We start from the raw sequence: 15,549 nt of genomic DNA, 5'->3' as shown, positions 1-15,549 counted from the left end.
TGCCAGGCACTTGAGATGTTTTAGTTCAGCATTTAACTGGGCTTCAGCTTTTTCTCAATTGGGTGCAACTTGGGCTTAGACCATCAGAAGCAGTTGAGTGCATAGCTGCTGTCGCTGCCCATCTTTTGGGATCCAGGCCTTGGAGGTCCTGATGAGTGCTGATTTTCACAGATGGCTTTTTCATGGTGTGTCCATAGTGCACAGCTTCCATTTGTTTTCTACTTTCTGCTATGAAACATGGGGCTGCAGGAAAATTTATCTGGGCATAGGCAGTGTTCTGCAGGGTATTTCTGCTCCATTCTTGGGCAGAAATGTAGTGCTAGATTATGAACCCCACATATAGAAATGCAAACCTGTAAACAAATAATATAAAAATTTTATGGTGAAATCTATTTATTAATTATACTATTAAAATAGTAAATTAAAAAAGCAAATATATATTTAAATAAAAGCTTTAAATACATAAACTTTAAATAAAAAAAGTACTTTACAGAAAATTAAGACCACCCAATGGAAAAGCTACTGAAGGCAGATGGAAGCAGTTGCTCCCTATTAGGAAAATGTGTTTTAAAGCTAAAAAAAATAATAATAAAAAAAATTAAATAAAAATACTTGAACCAGATCAGTACAGTAAAACAGTTGCTTTAATGTGTTGTTTGAGCATCAAATGCTGACTGGTTTCCAGGCGCGGTCAGGCAGGCTCTGACAAAGAAAGCTGGTGGTGCTTTCACAGCAGGTGTCAGCAGCTGGAGAGTCCTGGAAGTCAGGGCATAAAGTCTGACCAGCACAGATGTTGCAGATGATGCTGTGTTGCTCTGTCTTGTCCATTCTTGCACTGTTCTTCAAGATTCACTTTTCACTGGTATTTCTTATGCTTTTGGTTTCAGGACATTGATATTAATACAGATGATGAACTGGATGCATATATCGAGGACTTGATCACGAAAGGAGACTGAGCAGCCCCAGTACAAGTTCTAGAGAAGTGCAGAGGAGCTGGTTGCTGTGATGGGAGATGTGGATTTCTGCAGTAGAGGACTGTGGCAGCTGATGAGGAGAGAGGGTTTGTAGACAGTACTTGTGTTGGTGTACAACTTGTTCTTGTGACTTTACATAAAAGAGAGATCTGTGCTGTTGGCAGGAAAATTTTTAACATTGTAGTTCTCTGAATCTCTTCCTTTTGTTTATAAATATTTATTTTTAAAAGAAATGGGAACTGTGCCTGATATGATGGGAGGGTTGCTGTGTGTTTTCAGTGAGGTAAAAGTGTGAGTACCCTTTTTGCATCTAGGGTATATTCATGTGCTAAACCTGGAAAACCAGAACATCCTGCCTAGTAGGTTGTCTCAAGTAAGAACCTGGCAGCAACTTAAAGATAAGCCTTGAGTTATGGAAGAGGAGGTTAGGACTTAGACTTTGAAGATACTGAACTTGGGCTAGAGAAAGCCAAGTCAGGAATTTGAGCTACACGGAGGAGATCAAAACACATTCCCTGTGTGAGTGGAAGGGATGAAATCTTGGTGGTTCTGAGAGGTTTAGGGGTAGGGGATTGGCACTTGCCAGTGCAGTGAGGTTCCTGAATATGAGGTCTCCTCTGTAAGCAGGTGGAGTTTTCACCATGCTAACAGTCAGGGGCTGAGGATCCTTTTAGAAGAAGATGGCCTCTTAGGCTGCTCGCAGTGGATTGTGATCATCAGAGGGAGAAAGCTGGAGCAGATTCTTTTCTAGCAGTCACCTTATTGCACACTTTTGCTGCTGTTTCTTTGAGGCAAAGTTGCAATAGCAGAAGAACTCCTTGACCAGCTGAAAATAAAGTGACCCTCTGTTCTGTTGTCACTTCTTCAGCCTTGCATTGCTTTGATCAACTTGCTCTTTTGGGTAATTTTATTAGAGTGCTGGAATTTTGAGCCTTTGGAGCCCTGCATCACTGAGTCACATCTGGCCGTGGGTCAGCAGCAAGGGCAATGCTCTGCCACCCACCACCCCACCGCTTGGGTCCCCGCCACTGCTAAAGGTCATCAAACACGGTGTCGGCACCGGGGAGGAACTGCAGCTTTAATCGTTTAATCCTGTCACAACCCAGTGATTAAACAAAGTCCTGCCACGGGTTTTCTGTCAGGGCGGAATGAATGGGGGGCAGGCATGGCTGACACCTGGCCGCTCCCCGATAGGGGTCCTAGTGGTCTCTCACCTCAGTTGGCAGTGAGCCCCCCTCCCCAGGTCCCACTACAGCTCCTGGCAGACCACCTGTGGCCAAGGTGACTTGGTTTGAATTCACTGGCTAGCCAGCTTCTCAGATCTGGTAGGACAAGATGTGTATGAACTCGGTGCTCAGAAAATGGAAATCCCCTACAGCCTGGCAGTTTGAAAAAACACAGCATGACCAAGAAGTGCCCACCTTCAGGAACATCAAATTAAATGGACTTTGGATAGCTAAATGTGTAATAGATGTTCTGCAAAAAAATTTCCAAATTAAACATCTGTTGCACAGAGGATCTTAAGCACTAATGGTTTATAGTCCTGGAGAACTCTCAAGCTGTACATAGTGCAGGAGAGAGGGAAGACTTTTGTTTATTACCTGAATTCCAGGTATGGTAATGACTGCTTTCATTCAGGATCTGGGCCTGGGCATCCTGCTATAAATGAAAGTAAGGAGCATCCCTCCAGCCCCCTACACCTTCCTGGACAGAGGGGCAGTGTTCCTTAAATGTAGGAGCAAGTTCCACCAGTCTTCTCGATTTCCTTACGCATATTGGAGGTTTTGTTAATTGTGATAGCACACTAGTGCTTCAGATAAGTGCTCCTTCTGTAGAAGCTGAGTTTTATATTAAAGTGAAAGAAGAAATCTTTGTCCTTTCCAGGTGGCCAGCAGAAATTCTAAAGAACAAGGTTTCATTAAAATACAGTTCAGAGATGATGCTGCTTGCAAACTTTAATTCCTAACAGCCAGAGTATAACGTTGTGGGACAAATAGCTCTTACACATTTCTTGAGCTTCCTGATGCAGTTTGGTCCCCTACTCCCACTCTTCTGTGAGGAAGGTGTTACTCAGGTTTTTTCTTCTGTTCTCTGGAAACTTCTCATTTCCAGTTTTAACTTCTTTTTATGGCATTTCATTTTTTTATGTTGTACCAAGTATTTTTGTTTCAGTTACATTTCTTCCCTGGAGTTACTTTCATCAGTACAATTGATGTGTCCTCTCTAAACTTCTGTTTTACTAGGAAATGCAAGCCAAGAACTTTTAATTGCTAATAAAACTTTCTTCGTTCTCAAAACTTTCCTGCACCTTCTCTGCAGCTACTTCAATTTGATTTTTTTTTTTTTTTGGTAACTTTAAGTAGACCTATGTGTAACATTAGGGTTTAGTAATGCCTTTAAAAAACATAGGAACAAAATGACCTCTGGAGGTCATCTAAATAACCTGCTCCAAGCAAGGCGCACCCAAAAGCTGTCTCACGTTGTTCAGGGCCTTTTCCAGTTGAGCTCTTAAAATCTTCAAGGGTGGAGATTGCACCACTTTTCTGCATCGCACACCTCTCCCATGAGTGTGTTCTTCCCTTGCATTTAACAAGGGTGTCCCTGCCGCAGCTTTGGAGGCTGTTACAGCTGCCTATTGAAAATATCTCACCTGATGCAACCTTGGCAGTTACCTTCATGCCTGTTGATATCACATCTGTACTCAGTTCCCTCAGTCTTCTCTCTGCTTTCAGCTGGTTCTTACAGCAGTAATACTAAGTATGCGAGTTGTATTTTGTACAACATCCCCTTTCTTTATAAGACCACCTTAAGTCCCTCCTTTGTGCTGTCGTTACAGTCATCCATTTTGGAAAGTCCTTCCACAGCCATCACCTAGATACTTCATAACATACATATTTCTATTGGTAAGGTTGCTCATTTATTGTATTTAACAATGAGGCAGGAAAATAACTTTTTTAACATGAACTTCTGGGTCTCGTGATGATTACTGTTACACGCCAACTTTGCCTCAGCTTTTCACCTGCTGTAGCACATAGCCTTCAGGGCCTCCTGCCAGCAGGACCGTGATTGTCCTGCCAGCCTTACCCTGGAACCCGAGGTCTTTGTTGGTGATCTTCCACCTTGTACGGATTCGCCCAGTTCTTTTGCAGAGTGGAACAAGAACACCGGAGCTCGTGGCAACTGGTCTCTCTCCCAGTGTGAGGGACACGGTCCTGTCTGCACATCTCTGAAGGGTCATGTATTGCTGCTGTTCCTTAAGGCTTGAAACTCCACGTCACCAGCATCAGATCCAGGGTTTGATTTTACAGCAACAGGATCAACATTTGCTTTTTTTGCAAGTCATTCCTGCAGCCTATAGTGAGCACTAGCTTGGGTGTTGGGGTGCTACTTGCTTCCAGCTACCTTACCAGACTAGTTTTTTCTCATGCAGTGGGGCACACTCAGTCTCATCTTCTGCCACTGCCTTACCTGAAAGGCACAGCAAACTTCTCTGCCAAGAAAGTCTTTCTGGTCTCCAGGCCCCAGGGTATCTTGATCTACTCAGGAGAGTGCCAGTTATCTCAAAATCCCTCTGAGCAGCATCTGAATTTGTTTGTGCTCTCAGAGTCCTGGTCATATGCAACCTAACTTGACCAGTGCCCACAGTGTGGGGTGAGACTAGACAGGCAACTCTTGGATGATCTTGCTATGCCCTTTCTCATCAGCAAAGCTGCAGCTGCACAGCAGGAGCGGAGGAGACCCTCCCCTAAGGCGCACTGGAGGGAAGGCTCCAAGAAAGCTCTTCAGCACCCCTTGGGAGGCCTAGAGGACTCTGGGCACCTGCCACATTAGTGGAATGAAAGACCAGGTTCATGGGGACCTCTGGGAGCCCAGGCTGTTATGTCCAGGGGTCCCTGCCCTGTGGTTTCGGTGTGTGCAGAAACCAGGTGCTTTGGGCTACTCCAGCCCTCAGATGCTCCCTCTTCTCCCTGGGCTGCAGCCCACTGAGCAGAACAAATTGTAGATTCACTGTCTCCTTGTCCTGCCAGGAGCCCCCCACTGAGGGGTACCACCACTCTGGCTGCCTCAGAAGAGGGCAGGGGACAGGGCTAGGGCTATTAGGACCCTTCTAAGGCTGCCATTGTTACTTGAACACGCTGAGCAAAGCATCTGGGCAGGGAGGGATGTGTTGAGTTGTGTAAGTACAGCAGGAGCACAGTGCTGCAGAGCCCATAGCTCTCTTTGGGAAGGAGGAGCCTGACTCCCAGTGTCATGGGCAGCTGGGACTGGAAGCAAAAAAAAACCCAGAAGCCTTGGCTCAGCCTGGAAGAAGGGGAGGTGGCTTGCAGTCCAGGGTGTTTGCATGGTGCACCAAGGCCACAGCCCTTTGTTTTCCCTTTGTTGTCTCTGAGAAGCTGTGGCCACCCACAGCGAACAGTGATGGTGCTGTGCTACTGTGCCAGACTGCTGTGCCCTGGGGCTGGATGCGCAGATGAGCCTGTGCTGTGTGCGCAGGTGATGGTGTGGGCTCTGGTCTGGCTGGGCTCTGCAAACTGCTGCTGAGAAGCTGCAGCAAGAAGCTAGGCTGGGGGCCAGTGCCACCACACTGGCTCCTGCTGCCTGCATCCCTGTCTGATCTCAGAGTACGTGGCTTTGGTTTTGCTCACCAAGGAAGGCCTGGACAGCTGCGGTGCTGCAGGTCTGGTGGCCTCGTGCCCTCCCCGCCAGTGTGGCTCTGGCACCAGGGCCATTCCCCTTCTGCCTCCCCTGGGTCACACTCAGCCAGGCTGAGGTGAAGCTCCCGGCTCAGCCGCCAGGCCTGGGCTGCATGGCAGGACCCCTCGAGCGAGGGCACTGCCAATGGCTCATCAAGTGCCTCTTTGTCTATGCAGGAGCTGCCAGCGCCTGGGAATACAGGACACGTGTGGAGGCATCAGCCCCTGGTGCTGCCCTGTCTCCAGGGAAACATCCCCAGCGGGAGAGGCATCCCCGGCCCCTGCCAGGGCACCCCTACCCTGCCTTTGTTGGCTCTGCCACATTTCTTTGGGAGACAAGGGGATAAAGTCTTCCTTTTCCTGCCAGCCGCCAGCTCCTTCTGCAGCTGCCTGGAAGCGGCTCCCCTTGCCCTGAAAGGGTCAGCTGGCATCTCCCCGGAGGAGTGAAGGCAGGCACTCAGCGCCGGAGCCAGCCCTGGACCAAGGTGCAGCAGTGCCTGGGGCTGCCTGCGGCTGAGCGCACAGTAGGGCCCTTGTCAGAGCATCAGGAGCCTCTGGCAGCTCCTTGTCCCGGGCCCTGCAGGCAGCTGGGCATCCTCTGCCCAGTCCAGCTGCTCCAGCCTGGGAAGGAGGAGACGCCAGGGCACAGCAGTGATGATGCTGGTGCTGCTCTGCCCTGGGTGCAGCCTGGGTGCCAGGGTGCAGGTGCTGGCTCTGGGCCACTGAGACTTCCACATGTTCGTTTCCCCTCTTTTGCTTCTGCCCCTTCTGAGCCTGTCTGGCACAAGCCACTGCCCTGATGTACCGAGCTGGGGATAGCTGGAGCAGGCTGGGTTGTGGTGTTTTTTTTTTAAATCCTCTTCCTGCAGCACCTGAGGGTGACCATAGGAGCTTTCTCACATCTCCCTTGCCCCCACCGTCAGCCCAGCTCCCTGCGGGAGTGCCATGGCACAGGCATGTTCCTCTGGGGTGCTGGGGCAGGCAGGTGCAGTGGGATAGAGAAGATGTGACAGCATTCAGTGTACAGAGCGATGCTGGCGGGGGGGAGCACTGTTCCCCCTTGTGCAGCCACCCTGGGACTCCCCGGGTGCCTTGGGGCCCAGCTTCCAACTGCTTCTCCCAGATCCTGCTCTTGCCTTGCTGTCCTTTGGTTTAGGTAGGGCCATGTCAGCACTGTCTGCTCCTGGCAGCCCTCCACTCCTCAGAGCTGCTTGCCTGCCTTCAGGCACAGTGGTAGCTGAAGAGGAGAGCTGCGCTGCCCCGCAGCATGGGCAGGACCAGCCTCCCACCTCTCAGTTTCCCCCAAACTCGTGCTGCAGGTCCAAACCAGCCATTGCCCAGAGACCCTGAGCTTTGAGAGCTGGTTTCGAAGCTGGATGTAGCATCTATGGGCAGCAGGAGCATGTATATTCTGGATGCATCTTCCAAGTGCAAAGCGGTGGATGCACGTGGAGCAGAAACCCTGGAAGGATGCAGAGCTCTCTCTGCTCTTCCTCTGCACAGGGGCTTGCACCCCAGAGCAGAGAAGGCATATGCCCTGGCTGGCTTGGTTACTCCTCGCATGGCCCCAGCCTGTCCCCGTGCTGACACTGTGCCTGAATAGGTGATGCTCAGAGGCTGTGTTGCCACCAGCCTAGAGGACAGGTGGGTCTCACATGGCTTCACCCTGCACAGGGGCTGTGGTGGTTGCTGGAGCGCAGCGGGGCCAGCCCCAGTCGTCTCTGGGTGGGCTTTGGCCCCCAGCATTGCTCCAACCTTTCCCCAGGGAAAGCCCTGGAGGATGGTGAGGGTGATGGCAGAGCCTGCCCTGTCCCTGGAGCACAGGACCAGGCCCTGCAGCCCACAGGGCTGGTACGGGGCAGGTGCCTCAGGGCTGTGGGCTGGAGGACAGCGAGCGCGTCTTGTGCTGGGGTGCAACACAGATGGTGGGTCTTCCAGGGAGGGTCTGGGGACAGAGCAGGTGACTGGCATGGACGCAAGCATGTGGGGCCACCCCGAGGGCAGCGGGGCCATGAACCCCTCCCTTTTTTCTGGCCTTCCCTCCAGGGAAAGCGGTGCCTGCGGTGGGACAGCTCTCACCTGCCAGCCCTACTGTTGCCATCTCCTCTCTGCTGTGCTTCTTTGGAGGAAGGGGGCTGGGGTGGGCACCTGCCCCTCCTGGGATCCCCCTGCACCCTCCACCCTTCTTCAAGGGCTCTCCTTACTGGGATTCACGTTCCCCTTGCATGCTCTGGAGCCGTGTCCACGGCTGCCCTGGCAGGTGTCCCAAATGGTTTAAACATTTCACAGGGAAAGAAAAGTCCACAGCCCTACAGAAGCAAGGCTTGGGCAGGGGCAGGCAACGCCTGGAAAGAGGGATGGGCAGGATTTGGGGTTTTTTTAACCTGCTGTTGGTTAGGTAGAGCTGCCCAGCTGAGCTGAAGGGGAAAGAGGAGCAACAGGAGGCTATGGAGTGTGACCCTGCCCCAGTTTGGTGCTGATGCCCTGGGCTGGCATGGGCATGGAGAGCTGGCAGCTTTCCCCAGGGGTGCCCCAGGAGAGCAGCAGCAGGGACTGCTATAGGGAGGGACTCTTCACCGGGTGCCTCGGTGGGACAGTGCTTACAGCCCTGTTATGGTGCCCTGACCATGTGGGCCTGAGGACCTCCTACCTATGTCTGCGCTGCCTGAGGCTCCCCTGTCACCCTGCATACATGGCTCCGAGGGCGACAGCCTGTCACTCTCTGCAAGGGCACAGGTCTCACTTCGGTCTGGACCCAGCAGGCTGTGCCTGCAGAGGTATCTGTGGGTGCCAAGACAAGACGGCAAAACCCAGCAGGATTTGCAGAGCCGGGGGAGGAGGAAACCACATCCACCAGCAGGTGAAGCGCTGCCAAGTGGGGCATCCACTCAGCTCAGACCCAGCCTTCTCTCGTGCAACTTCTCTGGTGGGGCAGCATCGCCACTACAAGGCTTGGCTGGCCCTGTTGCAGCTCCCGCATCAGCAGCTGCATCCTTGGAGAAGCTCAGCCCTCAGAGATGGCCATTAGACTCCATGAAAGGGCTGCCCATTGCCAGCCAGAAAAGGGTGACGCATCCGTGGTGTTCCAGAAATGAGATACCATCACAGCCCAAAGTAGGGCATGCTCATGCTGGCAGCAGCATGGGATGGGTAACTCTTCGACCCAATGCAATGCTCCAAAGACCCTGTGCTGCCTGCCTGGTGTTGGCTCAGCAGGCAGACACCTAGGGCCCCAGATGTCACCAGATGGTGCCTGGGGAAAGGCTGGGTCACCTGAGCTCAAGGAAGATGCACCCAGCTCCCTGCACGCTGGGTCCAGCAGACCACCGGGCCCCTCGGGGACAACCATGCCCAGAGGATGGCAGCACACCCGTGTCCTCTCCCAGCTGTCTTGGACAAGCCTCAAGGAGCTTCTGTCTGCAAGAAGAGCTGAGCAGCCTCCAGACGTGGCTCTACGCAGGCTGGATGGGCCCCCAAGGCAAGCGGGGCAGAGGGGACACTGCCCGGACGGCCATGAGAGCGGTGGCTTAGAAAGGTGACAGCGGCCGTGCCAGAGCCCCCTCTCCTCAGGGAGCCGCGGGTGGAGGGCAGGCGCGGCCCCGGGCGGCCGGGCCCGGGGCCGGCGGCACAGGGGCTGCCCCGGGGCTGGCAAACGGGCGGTCGCGGTCGGAGCTTCGCGGGGAGCAGCGCCCGGTCCTGGCGCCGCACGGGAGGCCCGGGGCCAGCCCCGGCGCTTCGGCGGCGGGGCGGGGAAGGGAGGTGGGGGTGAGGCTGGCGGCGCCCCTGGGTGCCCCGAGGCCGTGGGTGCTGCGCCCCCGACCCCACCCCCCACCCCGGGTCTCTGCCCTCCCCCGCCGGCGGTGGGGCGGGTCGGGGGGTTTTGTGTGTGTGCTGCCGAGCCGGAGGAAGAAGGCAGCGGGCTCCGGCGGCGGAAAGGGCATTTATTGGGGCGCGGCGGGGCCGCGGGCGCTACAGCTTGGTGCCGGCCGAGGGCAGCTCGGACCGCTGCGTGGGGCCGCTGAGCGTGGAGGAGGCGGTGGCGGCGGGCGGGCGGCGCGGCCCCAGCAGCAGGCGGCAGCGGGCGCGGAAGCGGCCGTCGAGGAAGGCGTAGAGCAGCGGGTTGAGGCAGCTGTTGAGGTAGGCCAGGCAGGTGGCGTAGGGGTGCAGGCGGGCGATGAGCCCCAGCAGCGCGCAGGGCAGCTCCAGCAGCCCGGCGGCCGCCAGCGCGAAGAGGCTCTTGAGCAGGTGGAAGGGCAGCCAGCAGCCGGCGAAGACGGCCACCAGCGCCGCGATCAGCCGCAGCAGCCGCCGCCGCGCCGCCGCCTCGGCGCGCCGCGGGCGGAGGTGGCGGCGGACGGCGGCGCCCACGCAGCAGTAGCAGACGGCCATCAGCAGCAGCGGGGCGGCGAAGCCCAGCGCCGTGGCGCCCAGGCTGAGCGCCGCCGCCCGCCCCGCGCCGCCCGCAGCCAGCTCGCAGAGCGTCCGGTTGCGCGGCCCCCGCCGCGCCTCCCGCAGCAGCAGCGCCGGCAGCGCCGCCGCCGCCGCCGCCGCCCAGAGCGCGGCCAGCGGGCCCAGCCCGGCGGGGCGGCGGCGGGGGGCGGCGCGGGGCGGCGGGGCGGCGCGGGCGGCGGCGCGGCAGCGCTCGGCGCTGAGGCCGCCCAGGCAGAAGGCGGAGGCGAACATGCTGAGCAGCACTAGGAAGCTGCTGAGCTTGCAGAGCGCCGCGCCGAAGGGCCAGTGGAAGCGCAGCGCCGTGTAGGCGGCCCAGAGCGGCAGCGTGGCCACGAAGGCCAGGTCGGCCAGCGCCAGGTTCCCGATGTAGGCGTCGGCGGAGCGGCGCCGCGCCCGCGGGCCGCGCCACACCGTCAGCAGCACCAGCCCGTTGCCCGACAGCCCCAGGGCGAAGACCAGCAGGTAGAGCAGCGGTAGCAGCGAGAAGGAGGCCTCCCAGTCCGCCTGCCACTCGCAGGCCTCCCCCGTCGCGTTGTCCGCCGTCTCCTCCCCGTAGTAGTACTCCTCCGCCTCCGCGTACTCCATCGCGACCACCGCCGCCCCCCGCGCCCCGCCGCGCCGCTATAAGGGATCGTCGGCCCCGCCGCTGCCCCCGCCCTCGGGCGGCCCCGGGGCCGTCGCTCCGCCCCGGCGCAACAGCCGCCCCCCGCGCCGTGCCGCACCGCGCCGCCCCGGCCGGGTGCTGCCCCGCTCGCCCCCTGCCCCAGCCGCCGCCCCCGCAGGCGGCTCGGCTCGCCGCCGGCATCCCGCACCGGGATGCGCGAGGAGCGGAGCGGCGGCAGGAGCGGTTCGCCGCCCGAGCCCCGCCCCGCTGCCCGCGGGGCACCGAGGGCGACGGGCGAGGAGGGGCGGCCGGCAGGCGCGGGGGGGATTTCGGTATAAAACGCACGATGCTTCCTGCGGTGCCCACACACCCCGAATCCACGTTCCCGCAGCCTTTAAAAGCGAGCGCACGCCCGGCGCGGTGCCGGAGCAGAGTGCCAGGCATCACGCAGGATGAGCAGGCGAAGATGCGGAAAGCAAAGGGAGCAAAAGCCTCCCGGTGAGCACGGCAGGGAAGCAGGGCAGCACTCAGCGTGGGGAGCCTGTGGGGTCCCTGCTCCGGGCATGTCGGCACTCTGTCCTTGCGCCAGGGGCTCCTTGGTGTTGCTGTGCTGGAGCACAGCCTTGGCTGAGCGAGACTTGGAGGTCTGGGGGAAGGAGATGAAGCAGGCTCAGGAGCATCCTGGCCTCGTGAAGCACCATCCCCCACCTCTCCACCAGCACCTCATGCCTTCCTCCAGCGGCTACCTCTGGCACCAAACTTGCTCTCACCTCCCTGTTCGAGCACAGAGGAATGGAGGAGAGGTGGCGGGACGTCCCTCCTACTGCTTTCTGCAGAGACCTGCACATTTACTGTGCTTTCTCAAAGGCAGAGGCGAGTTTGTTCCGTTCTGGCCAGAGCTGTTCCGTTTTGTAAGAGCTGTCAGGTCCTTGTTCCCACTGGACCTGGTGATAAGGAGAAGGTGGCCGCCTCCTGCAAAGCAATCTCTATGTGCCGAGCACAGGAGAAGAGTGAGCCTGCGCTGAAGCAGGGGAAGGAGCTCTTAGCACTGCTTGATTCAGGAAAGTCGGAAGGAGAGGGTGATGCTGCAGCTGAGAGCGCGGACTTCCTTTTGAAATTGCAGGTGGGTTAGCTGGACGTGCTGTGCCACCCCCTGGTTCGCAGCATTCAGTGGCAGCAGGGCCCTTTGTCAAGTGTTTATACATTCCCCAATGAGACTGCACCCACTAAGGATCCTCACTCTCCCCTTCCACAGCTGCACGGAGGGTGGGGAGCAGGTGGGATTGTTGGGAGCCCCGGAGCCAGCAGCATCTGCAAGGTCTCCGGAAGCAAGTTCTCTCTCCACTGGGCTGGTTTCCTACAGATCATGGTCACTTTATTTCAGAGAAATTTTCTTTTCTTTCTTTTCCCCGTCTCAGACACACCATAAAAACATCCTTGTTTGAGGAGAGCCTTGCAGAAGATGCTTCCCCTGTGTTGGTCCCAAGGTGGCGGGTGGCCAGCTGCAGCGCTGCCAGGAGCAGGGAGGGAGTGCTGGGCTGTGGTGGGCTGCTTGCTCCCAGCAGAGGTTTTTCCCTCACTGGGAGAGGAGCGGCTCCTGTTCCACAGTGGGAGGAGGGCAACCTGAACCCTGGACCATGGGCAGTAAGTACCTGGGAGCCAGGCAAGAGGACTTCCCTGGGCAGCGGGGACATTTCTGGGTCTTCTTCATCCTCTGGACTGTGTGCCTGACACTGCAGAGCCTTTCCTCAACCTCAGCTGCCATGGTGCACAAAGCTTGGGGTCATAGGGGACTGCGGGGTGAGCAGGAAGGGTGCCCCACACCTGCGGCAGCTTGTGAGTGGGCAGTGGTGTCTGTGCTGGGGTGCTGCGGGCAGTGAGGACATGTTGGTGCCACTGAGGACATCCTGGGGCTGTGCTGCACACGCACGCTGGAGGGCTCCCTGAGCCCTCGTGGCTGCACGGTGATGAGGTGCACCCTAGAAGATGGAGATGTCTTTGGTCACCACCTGGAGCTGTGACAGGTGCAGGGGAGGTGGTGCTTTGAAGAGGTGAAGAGTTTTGCGCTGCCAAGGGCAGGGTTGTGTTGAGTAGAGTTAGACTAGATATGAGGAAGACTTTTTTTTTTACAGTGAGGGTGGTGAGACACCAGAAAAGACTGCCCAGAGAGGTGGTAGATGCCCTATCCCTGGAAGTGTTCAAGGTCAGGTTGGATGGGGCTTTGAGCAACCTGATCTAGTGAAAGGAGTGCCTGCCCATGCCAGGAGGTTGGACTAGGTGATCTGCAAAGGTCCTCTCCAACGCAAACCATCCTGTGATTCTATGATTCAATAGAACGGATTCACATTTGGTTCTTTTCAGTTTACAACAGAATTCAATAAGGAAGGGCCAGTGCACAGTGGAGGTCTTAAAATTGCTGTCAGGTAGGGAAATTGCAGTGGCAACTTCCTCCAAAAGAGAAAAATCACCTTGGGTATCTTCCTTGGAGGAGTCTAGGGCTGCTACCTGAGATCTCAGGTTCCTATAACAAAAGGTCAAAAGACTTGGGGAGGAGTCTCCGGTAGATCTGGGAGGAGAGAATTTCCTCCAGAGGAGAAAAAACATCTAGGGTAGCTTCCTCGGAGGAGTCTGGGACTGCTACCTGTGATCTCTGGTCCCTATAAAAAAAGGTCAAAAGACTCCGGGAGATGCCTGGGAGGAGTCTCAAGTGGATCTCAGAGGAGAAAGGTTCCTCCAAACGAGACCCAACAGCTCAGGCAGCTGCCTGGGAGGAGCCCTTGGTGGCTACCTGGGATTACAGACACCTGCCAGAGGAAGAAACCTGTATCATGTGTCCATGCTGGGAAGCCCCTGAGCTGCTTCCAGGGTAGGAAGGAAAGGGGTCGGGCAATGCTGGTGTCCCCTGGAGCCGTGGCAGCCCCAGGGGGCTGGGCGGCAAGTCTTGCTCATGTACTCAGGGAACAGCTGATCACCAGTTCTTGGCTCAGGAAGGAGTTTTATCCTGGGGCGAGGTTCCCTCAGCAGTGTCTGCCCACAGTGTGTTCATCTGCTGTCTCCTGGACACTGGGTCGGGCTGTTGTACCAGGCAAAGGGATGCCTTGGGTGCCTGGTGCTCCACAGCCGTCAATCTCCAGCAGCCCACTCCAGAGGGGTCCGGCTGCCTCTGCCCTGCCGGCAGCCTGGCTTTTCCAGGGCCTGTCCCCACGGGCAGGGATGGTACAGGAGCCTCTTGCCAGAGCCCAACCCCCCGCTCCGCATCCCCACTGCCCAGCGGACAGCTTAGTGCCTGCGAGGGCCCTGCCAGACCCCTGGCCCCAGCAGCAGCTTTTATGACATGCACGGCCGGGCGGGCAGCAGCGGCTCCTTCCTGACGGAGTGTCATGCCTGTCTGCAGCCTTTCCAAGCAGGCCATGTTTTGCCGAGGGAAGAGCCCTAGGTGACCTGGGGACATGGAGGTCCATGAGGTTCCCCTGCCAAGAGAGGCGGAGGGCTGGAGGGCACAGCTGGACTCCTGCTCCTGCAACAGCAGGGACTCGCTGGCCAGAAGTGGCCCCGAGGACCCCGGCAAGGGGCTGTGCTCAGTGCTGCAGAGGAAGGGAAAACTCCCCCTGGGAGCTGTGCCAATCTGCCCGGGGGAAAAAACTCCTTCCTGAGCCCAGCCCTGGTGCCCCGAGCAGGGTCCGGTTTGCTCCTGCGGGGGAGCGCGTTTGGGGTCGGCAGCCAGGGACCTTTTCCAGCCTGTTTGGTGCAAAGGCACGGGTGGGCGTGGGGCATCAGTCCCGGGAGAGCTGTGGCTGACTCCTCTTTCCCGGGAAGGGCAGGTCGCTCTCGCCGTGTCTCTGTCCTGCGCCCACCCGGGTTTCTTTGTCCTGCCAGCTGCTGCCCAGCGAGGAGGGTTCGGCTGAGCTCAGCACGGATGTCCCGGGACCCGCCGAAGGAGAGCTCCTGCTTGGTCAGCATCCTGACCGCTTCGCCTTGGGGGGGGCTCCAGCGCTGTGCCGACCTCTGCTGAGCTGAGCCAAGGTGAACAGAGCTGAGCCTGCCCGTGCCAGGGTCCCCAGGAGCTGGGCTGGGTGAGGTGCAGGGGGACCAGGTATCAGGCACAGCTGGAGTGGGGCAGCGTCAGCCCCCAGGGCCTCCCACCCGTGTCTGCAGGAGATGGCCGATGGGCAGCTGAGGAGCAAAGCATCCCTAGAGCCTTGCCTGCCCTCTGCACCTGTGGGAGCAGATAAATCCCACCCAGGAGAGAAAGCCCATGGCGCTCCATCCTGCCTCAGGTGTCTGCACCCCTTGCCCAGTTCCAGCATCTTACAGTCCTTTGGGATCCTCCACTCTGGCTCTAGAGCCGCTCGGTGCCCAGACAGCTCATTTGGGAAGCGTGTTCCTGGGCAAAGTGCTCCTGGGCTACCCCTCTGGTGCTGGCAGCCCCTTCCCCTGGAGCTGGAAGGGGACAGCTGGGGGGCACTGCCAGGCTGCAGCCTTCCTGCCTCCAGGCAGGCAGGGATCAGATGGGGACAGGTTCTTGGTCCTTCTTGCTCAGCAAGGACACAGCTTGACTCCCCGCAACTGCAGGCATCCCCCATGGGTGGGAGCTGTGGGCCACAGTCCCTCCTTCCCCCCCCCCCCAAAATTACACCTGCCTTCCACAATCCATTTATTTATAGAAATTCAACATTAAAACCACACCTGGGGGCCAGCACAGACCTGCAGAGCACAGCTCCAGCCCCTGGTGCCCCCAGACCCCCATGCCAGGCAGCTGGGGGCAGGACAGCCCAGTCCCTGGCACGGCTCCCACCTTCCCTCCCTTGCTGCAGGAAGGGTGTGC

General features: G+C 57.6%; 2 protein-coding genes across 6 annotated transcripts in view; one reads left to right on the top strand and one right to left on the bottom strand.

Annotated features, from left to right (window-relative positions):
- MORC2 (MORC family CW-type zinc finger 2) overlaps positions 1-3,249 on the top strand; it is a 70,648-nt gene extending 67,399 nt beyond the window's left edge. For all 5 annotated transcript variants that reach the window (XM_049804540.1, XM_049804542.1, XM_049804543.1 and 2 more), the window contains one exon: positions 888-3,249. In XM_049804540.1, coding sequence (XP_049660497.1) covers positions 888-956 — 69 coding nt within the window. In that variant the 3' untranslated portion in view covers positions 957-3,249. The remainder of the gene's footprint in view (positions 1-887) is intronic.
- Positions 3,250-9,612: 6,363 nt separating this feature from the next.
- Positions 9,613-10,753, bottom strand: LOC126040342 (apelin receptor A-like). The gene has a single exon (XM_049804547.1). The coding sequence runs from the start codon at positions 10,703-10,705 to the stop codon at positions 9,638-9,640; it is 1,068 nt and encodes a 355-aa protein (XP_049660504.1). The 5' UTR covers positions 10,706-10,753; the 3' UTR covers positions 9,613-9,637.
- Between the last annotated feature and the right edge of the window lie 4,796 nt (positions 10,754-15,549).

The sequence above is a fragment of the Accipiter gentilis genome, chromosome 7 (assembly GCF_929443795.1).
Source record: "Accipiter gentilis chromosome 7, bAccGen1.1, whole genome shotgun sequence".
In the NCBI taxonomy this organism is placed as follows: Eukaryota; Metazoa; Chordata; class Aves; order Accipitriformes; family Accipitridae; genus Astur; species Astur gentilis.
Note: the sequence above shows the minus strand (reverse complement) of the source record. Positions and strands in the feature narration are given on the sequence as shown.

Coding starts and splice junctions, on each gene's coding strand:
- LOC126040342 (XM_049804547.1), bottom strand. CDS start 10,705: ATGGAGTACGCGGAGGCGGAGGAGTACTACTACGGGGAGGAGACGGCG.